The 8,263-nt window shown below is 60.7% G+C and overlaps 1 protein-coding gene across 1 annotated transcript; it reads right to left on the minus strand.

The window, feature by feature from the left end:
* Positions 1 to 1,293: 1,293 nt before the first annotated feature.
* Positions 1,294 to 3,804, minus strand: PERCC1 (proline and glutamate rich with coiled coil 1). Its single transcript, XM_042846664.2, has one exon. It carries the CDS (start codon positions 3,802 to 3,804, stop codon positions 2,971 to 2,973), a length of 834 nt encoding a protein of 277 aa, XP_042702598.1. The 3' UTR covers positions 1,294 to 2,970.
* Between the last annotated feature and the right edge of the window lie 4,459 nt (positions 3,805 to 8,263).

The raw sequence follows: 8,263 nt of genomic DNA on the forward strand, positions 1-8,263 counted from the left end.
GTCAGTGTGCACCACTGGTGGAGGGGGGGGGGGAGGTCAGAATGGCATTTCCTGGGGGGTGACAACAGGTGGCACAGCCCTGCCTGGATGCATGGCAGAAGGGCGGGTACGGTGCTTTGTGCCTGACCCCACCGCAAACTTCCTGAATGACCCTGAATGGGGCTTGGGCTGCATCCCCATACGGGGGCATCAAAGGAGCAAAACCCTCCTCCAACCTCTGCACTAGTACCTAGCCCTTGGCTCTACGTGTCTTCCTGCTCCCCTTCCCCTGGCACAGGTGGGTGGGAGGTGTGGCATCCCACTGTGCCAACCAGCAGCCAAGCCATGGTTCCTGCTGTAAGGCCAGACCCTTGGAGCAGGGAGTGATGGTTGCTCACAACAGTCCTTGGGCACTGGGCCTCTGCGCTGCTCCTTGCTATGGGCATAAGGCAGACCCATTCCTGGCCTGAGGACTCATAGCGGCCGGTGGATGATGATACGTGGCCGTCTCTGTGCTCTCTGGTGGGGAAGCGCTGTCCAAGCGCTGTGTGCGGGGAGGCAGTCACACCATCCCTGGAGATGAGGCTGCAGCCAGGAGCCACTTAGGATCCTGCTTTCAGACCCTTCTGTCATCCACAGAGGACTGCTGGCCCCAAAGCTAGCAGAGAAGTGACCTGCCAGACTGGAGGTTAGTTCCCCATCTGATGCCCTGTGCTGGGATGTCCTCCCCACACTGGCTGGGAGAGGGCTGAGGCAAGCCAGGTGGGCCAATTAGCCAGTTAGGCTGCAAATTGGGGGAATTAAGGGTGGAGAAAGCCCTAATTAAGAGGAAGTTCACCTGAGCAGCGGTGGGCTGGGCTAGTATAAACCCGGGAAGCTGGCAGCAGTAACAGCAGCAAAGGCTGCTGGGAGGATGCTTGTGGTCACTGTCTGCTTAACAGAATGGGGGAGCATGTACCCTGAAGAGAGTCAGTGGGAAGTAGCAAGGCTGGGGACTCAGCAGACTTTGGCTGTGTGTTGTAGGGTCCCTGGGCTGGGACCTGGAGTAGGGGGCTGGCCCAGGTTCCCCTGCCCACCAATGGGGCAGTGGCAGTGTGGGGTAGTGAACTGGAAGGCTGCCTGGGTTGCACTGGGAGTGATAGAGGCTGAAGGACTGTACCCCAGAGGGTGGAACACTGAGTGACCTGGCCCAGGGGCTGAGTCATGAAGCGGCAGTAGAAGCTCCTGGAGTGAGAGAGACTGGGAGAGAGAAACAGAGATCTGGCATGCAGCTGCAGAAAGGGGCATTGGCCTCCTGGAGCTAATCCCCAGAATGGCCAGGAGGAGGTGCCATCCTGCAGTGAGTAGAGCATCCCCATCACATGCTGCCCCCCAAAACAAGAGGTGTTTGCTAACACAGGGGGGATGACTGTAAGGATGGGAGCTGCTTGGGAGAGATTTAAAAGCCCCCCTCACCTCCATTCCAGGAGAGTAGGATATGGGTGCTGGGTGAGTCTCTTTGGGAGGGAGGCACACACAACCTCCTGGGGCCAGTGGCACATGTGACATTCCCCCTCAGTGTGTTCTGGGAGAGGCCACTCCCCGAGAGGCCCTGTGGGGGTGTGTTCCCTGGGCTGTTTCTTGTAGATAGGTTTGTCTCATTGCTGAGGACTGCTTACAGTGCCCAGCAGGGGAGATGGTGCTGCCAGCCTCAGGGAGCAGGCAAAGGTGGCATAAGGCTCTCCTCTGCACTCCCTGCCCCATTTTAGAGCCGCCTATAGGCGGCTCTAACTTACGCTGGCTGGAAAGGAGGGGCTGAAAACACAGTTGAGGCTCAGCACTGGGGAGTCCAGGCCACAACTACTTTCTCCAGCCACGCCCCCTTTCCCTGCTACACCCGCATAGAGCCACTATAGAGGATGCTCGTGGGCACCCCCCGCCAGAGAAGCTGGCCCTCCCTGGAGTCGACTGGGGAGTGAGAGCCTCCCCCCACAATCACACTGGAGTGTCTGCCTCCTCGTCCCCAGCCCTGGAAGTGAAATGCGGGTGGGTTGAGTGTCGACGGTGAGACCCTCAGGCCTGATTTTCTTCATCGGTACTGAGTGCCTGCAGGCCCCCTTCCCTCCCGACTGCCAGCACAGTGAGCACTCAGCACTGCTGGAGTACAGTGTGTCCGACAGGGCAGGGATGGTGCTGAGTGCCTGCAGCCCGCACTTCCCTCCCCTGCCGCCCCCCACACTGACTGCCAGCGCGGTGAGCACTCAGCACCGCCGGAGTACTGTGTGTCCAATGGGGCAGGGACACACATCCCATCCCACCTGCCTCCAGCCCGCAGTGCACAAGGGGCCGGATCCAAGCCTGAAATCAGTGGCACTAGGGCAGGATTTGGCCCAGTCTGTGAGCTGCCCTTGGGTCCAGCCTCTGTCTCAGCGCCGTGGGCCCCTCGTGCCTGGCTGAGATCAGAGGGCATTGCTGATACACATGCGCTCAAAAGAAGCGTTTATTCGCCCTAGCCAGTGCCATGGCAATCCGAGGAAAATAAACTCAAACACCCCCATTGCCACAGCCCGGGTCTGGGCTGCTGGTAAATCCCAGGTGACGTGTCTCCCAACCCCCACCCATGGCATCAGAGCCCTGTCTCATAAAAAGGGAGTGAGCTTTATCATTAACCAGCATGGCACATGGTGGGGATGCAACTATCAGATGGCAGCAGCTGCAGCCTGACACTGCCCAACATCCCTGCAGGACACACAGACGTGGATGGTTTTACAGGATGGGCACAAAGGCTGGTGCTGCAGCTGGGAGGGACTCAGAGTCTGTCAGGTTTAAGGGGTGAGAGCAGGCTAAGGCCCATGGTACATAGGCCAGGTGTCGGTTTGGGGGCTTGGTTCCGTCTGGAGTCAGAACTGCGGGTGGGCATGGTGCTCCCATCCTCAGCACTTTATGGGCATAGAGCGTCTGTCCAGCACAGGGGCCCCTGGTGGGGCTGGCTGGGTTCCCAGTTCCTCTGCCTCACAGCACACTGAACTGATCGGTTTCCATGGCCGGCCTGGCCAGCTCCCCGGCCAGCTCCCTGCCAGTGCTGGGCAGCTCCTGCCCAGGCTCTGATGTCCAGTTGGCCAGGAGGTCGCTGAAGTCAGGCGGGTTTGTGTTGAGGATACACAGGGGGCCAGGTGACGGTTCCTTCCAGAAGGACTGTGGCAACTTCCTCTTGTGCATGGGCATGATGTGGGCATACTTCTTCTCCAGCCGCAGCTTCCTGCCGTCAGCCGCCCTCCGCTTGAGGAAGCGGCGCAAGCCGTATTCGAAGAGCTCCGCTAATGGCCCCAGCTTCTGTGCCCCGTCCTTGTTACAAATGGACCTCCAGACCCTCTGGTCGAGCTGCCCCGGGGGTGCCGCAGGGCCCTGGGCATCCTCGTCATCCAGCTCGCCACTCTGGGCGAGTCGCATCAGGTCTGCGTAGTACAGCTCCCGCCCCAGCCGGCGGGGAGAGAAGCAGTCCTCGTAGATGTTGCAGGAGTCGGGGTCCTCATCCTTGGCCTTCCTTCCAAAGTATCTCTGGATGTCGCAGCTGATCAGCTCGGAGAACTTCAGGAGCTGCAGGGTCATTTCTGCGTCATTCTGGCTGCAACCAGCTGTGACTTTCTGCCCCTCTGTGCCAGGACTGTGACAGGGAGGGCTGTCCTCTTCCACATCGTAGTCCTCTTCCTCTTCCACCTCCTCCTCCTCTTCCTCTGACAGGTCTTGGAAGTCCATGTCCTGGGATGGGATGGGGTGGAGGAATGAGCGTTGGAAGGAAGCGGGCAGCCTGAACTCTGCCAGGTTCCTGATCACTCCTGCAGCCATCTTGCCTCGCTGTGTATGGATGGATGCTGCTGGGCCATGCAGTCACGCTGGAGGACACAAGGGAAAATGCATGGTTAGGGCTGTGCGGGTGGGACCCGGTGGAGGGCTAAGGCTGATGCAGTGATACTTCTGCTCCCCTCTGTGTGTTAACTCCCCACCCCAGCTGTGTAGGTGCTTTCCTCCTGCGCAATGTCAGTGTCTCCCAGCTGAGCAGGGCCATGGAACTGTGGTGCTGAGAGCTGGAGGATCCTGCACTTTGTTCTCCACGTGCCTGGGGGCTGCCTGTCTGTCTGTCAGTCTGTCAGTTACGGTGGGAATGGCTCAAGCAGCTCTGTATTCATGCACTCCCCCCGCAGTCTTGTTCTGCACCCCTGCCTTTGCGCACAGCCGGCCAGGCGCGGTGGCTGAGGTGTGCTGCGGTACGGGGCTAGTGCCTGTTCTCTACAGCTCAAAGGCGGTTGCTTTGCAGTATGGAGTCGTGGTGACCCCGACTCCGTGACCGACACCCGTAGCAGGGCCCCTGCCTGCTGGAAGCAGCTCTGGGGGCAGCAGCGCTGGCGTTACCAGAGCCCACAGGCTGTTGCCATGTGCGGAGCAGGTCGGATCCAGGATAACAGCTTTATTGCACAACTGGAGATGGGATTTATGCTGCTTAAGCAAACAAACAACCCCCCCTAACATCTGCCGGGCCTGAGAAGCACAAGGCCAGCCAGCCGGGGGCAGGGAGAGAACCTGGCGTGCAGCTGGGCACATTTTCCAACCAGCAGCTTGGGGCATTCTTTGTCAGCAGGGTCTGGCAGGAGCAGGAGGCAGAGTCTCCCTCCCACAACCCAGGCCAGGGATCAGCCCCCGGTTTGGATCTCAGTCGCCCTGTGTCAATGGGGAGTAACTGGAGAGAACCCAGGGTAACAGATCAGCATCTCCCCTCTGTGTCTGCTTGCCCTGCCATAATGGTCTCGCCATGCCTCCCCTGGGTGTGCTGAGGGGGTAGGGTGGGGTGGGGAGGGCATTTAGCTCTTGTGCCATTAAGGCCCAGGGCTGTGCTGGCACAGCATGGGCTGGACCAGCCCCGGGAGAGCGCTGGGAGGGAGGCACCGATCGCCCAGGTGTAGCTGGAGCGCCTGCTTAGAACCCAGCCCTGGGCTGAGACAGAGCACGGCCCAACCCACATCCCATAGCCAAAGCACTGGGATCTCAAATCTCCAGAGCTAGCCGGCCCGGGGTGCGGGATTCTCAGACCCAGGGGCTGGGTTTGGCCCCTCTGGGGCTCAAGCCGAAGCTGCTCTGGCTCTGGCTCCTCCCAGTGCTGATGCCCATTCAGTGGCTTTGCACTGCCTGCCTGAGCCAGGGCGGGGCTGGAGTGGCTGCTGAGCTGGCAGAGGAGAAAGGCGCAGGGCTGTGACACCCCACCCGCATACAGTCCCAGAGAGCAGTGCCGGGAAGGGCCACTATCCAGGCATCCGAAAGTACATAGCCGACCATCCCAGCCCTGGGAGGAGACTACATGGTCTGTAGGCATTTAGAGTCATTTCTATAGGGCCTTCCAATTCCAATGGCATCACTTGGAATCCTCCCTGTCCCGCTGGGACACGGGCTACTGATCGGAAGGCGGGCGCGTGGCCGGCGGCAGGTGCTGAGGAAGCCCTGGTCTGTGGCAGGTGTAAGGAGCTGTACACAGCGTACTGCCCCCTGCAATCCCTGACTCACCGTGCTGGTAACTTCCCCACATAGCTGGGCGCCTCACTCCAGCCATGCGCTCCCCTCCCCAGCAGCTCTGCCAGGGGAGCTAGGGAACCATCTGCCCTACAGACGCTCCCTCTCCCTCAGGTTGCACCCGCTGGCTGCACTGGCTGGGGCTGTATCGCTCCACTTGGGCCTTTATCTCCAGGCCCTACGCTAGCAAACAGCAGCTCTGGCAGGGCTGGAAGGGTGTGGGCACATAACAGGCATTCGTACTGCAGTGTATAAACCCCCGCCGCGCCCTGTCTGCGCTACAGCTCTGCTGCCACTGCCCCAGGACTAACCACCTGGCCGGGGAGATACAGCTGGGGACCTGCGAGTGCTGATTCAGCCACTGGGACACGGGCATCTCCTGCTGGGCACCCCCCACCGTGGGCGTTGCTTGTCCTGCCCAGCTAGTTTTCCAGGCATGCTGCTGGTGCCAGGGCATGGCCCCCTTCTGCTCCTCCCGACAGGCCCAGCCCTCACTGACAGCCGCAGCCCTTGCTGCCCGGTCCCCCCAGCCACATGCATGGGGCATGGCATTTACCAGTGCCTGGCTTCCTTCACCAGTGTAGAGAGCACCCATCCCCAGCCGCTTTATAGCTGCACCATCCGGCCCCCGACCCCTCACCCTCAGGTGCTGGAGCTCAGGGGCTGCCCCTCCCTGCAGCCAGAGCACTGCTGGGAGGTAGAACAGGCACAGCTCAGGGAAGGCACTAGAGCCCCACCCAAGAGTGGGGAGGGCAGGCAAGAGGCCGGTAATGCAGGCAGGCAGGGCCCCACAGCAGTGTTGTGCAAGTGGGAGCCACCCTCCAGAACACCAGCGAGACCCGTCAGCGTTCCTTCATTCCCTGCACTCACCCCCCTGAGCAAACTGAGCAGAGAGGGCCGGCGGCATCCCACCCAGCAGCAGGGCAAGACGTGTGTGCCACCGCCCCGTGTCTAAGCTTGCAGACTGCGGGCTGGGGAGCTCCACAGGGCCTGAGGCTGGTCCAGCCCCAGTAGCTGCTGCGTGCCCCTCCACACCTAGATTCAGCATAGCTGCAGATCCCCATCCCCTGCAGGCTGGAATGCAGAGACAGCTGCAGAACTGGGCTCCCTGCACCCAGCGCAAGCTTCCTGCAGCCTGTCCCCTGCAGAGCAGCCCCCGTTGGCTCGCTGCCTTCAGGGCGCTCCATGCCCATTCAGTGGGGGGGGCCATTCCCATCATCAGGCAAAGACGCTAACAACCCTTTGCCCTTCTCAAAGAGGATCTTACAGCAATTGGCAAACAGTCCCAGCACCTCAGCAGTGCCCTGGGAAACAGGCAACATTTCTACGTCCTCGGAGGAAAAACTGAGGACAAATCACTTGCCCTGTGCCTAGGTAGAGCCAGAAACAGAACTCAGGAGTCCTGGCTCCAGCTCCCCATCTCTTACCAGTACAGCACTCCCAATACAAAGAAAGCTAGGAGAGCCACAACAAATAGCAAGGCCCTAGGAGAGGAACTGATAGGTAGTGGCTAGAGCAGGGGACTGGGAATCAGGAATCCTGGGATCGATTCCCAGTTTTGCTAATGCCTTGCCATGTGGTCTTGGGCATATCACTTCCCTGCTCGGTGCCTCAGTTTCCCCATGTGTAAAGCAGGGGTGACACTGCTGTAGCATGCGAGGCACTTTGTGCTCTGTGGATGGAGGATGCTAGAGAAGGGCAAAGTATGACTGACACACACAGCCCGCTGCCAAGTGAGCAGCCTCACCCCTTGGCCACATGGATCCAAGGGCCTGGCCGGTGTGCTGCACACTGGCAGGACCATCCCATGCAGCGTGCATGCAGAGGGGATGGGAGGGGATGGGGAATGGGAGAGGATTTAGCAGGGGCTAGAGCAGTGTCCCAAGCCTCCCCCATGGAGCAGGAGCAATGCTCTGGCTGGGAGCTGGGCAGGCTGCTCCACACTACAGCACCCTGCTGGGAGCCAGCCCGGGGGTCACCCCTGCACTAAATGGTGCTGTCCCGGGAGAACAGGGACCCATGGGTGTACTAAGGGATGCCCCATTGTGGGGGTGAGTTCAGCTCCTGGCAGGGCTGGCTCCAGGCACCAGCTTAACAAGCAGGTGCTTGGGGTGGCCAAGGGAAAGGGGCGGCACCTGCGGCAATTTGGAGGCGGCAGGTCCCTCACTCCCTCTAGGAGTGAAGGACCTGCCGCTGAACTGCCACCGCCGATCGTGGCTTTTTTTTTTTTTTGCTTGGGGCGGCAGAAATGCTGGAGCCGGCCCTGGCTCCTGGGTGGGGGATGCTACAGACAGACGCAGAATGGGCCTGAACCTGAGCTCCAGCTCCTGCAAACCAGCACACCCCACTGATAGCAGGGGGTCGCTCTGACCTACAGCAAACGAGAACAGGATCCCGCCCCACCGGGCCGTCACCCAGCAGCCACCCCCACCCGCAGGCCGTGTCCTGTCCCGACGGCGTTTTCATGAGGGGATCACACAGCAGGAAAGTCCAGCCAGCCCGGGAAAGCAGGACTCATTCACATCAGCCCCTGCTCACCCACCTCCAACTGACCGCAGACAGCCTGGCCTTGCTGTCCCCAGACACCTCCCCCATCCAGCTGGGATCTCGCATCCGCGGGGCCCACACGTGTTCTGCACCAGCACTGGGAATGCAGAGTGACCAAAGGCTGGGGAGCACCGGGGGCTGAGCATGCCCAGGCAGAATGTCCCTTTTCTCCTTGGCCCGTTCAATGCACCCTGAGTGC

This window comes from Chrysemys picta, chromosome 10, assembly GCF_011386835.1.
Source record: "Chrysemys picta bellii isolate R12L10 chromosome 10, ASM1138683v2, whole genome shotgun sequence".
In the NCBI taxonomy this organism is placed as follows: domain Eukaryota; kingdom Metazoa; phylum Chordata; order Testudines; family Emydidae; genus Chrysemys; species Chrysemys picta.

What these genes read in the sequence shown, in the direction of transcription:
- PERCC1 (XM_042846664.2), bottom strand. Translation starts at nt 3,804, where the DNA reads ATGGCTGCAGGAGTGATCAGGAACCTGGCAGAGTTCAGGCTGCCCGCT.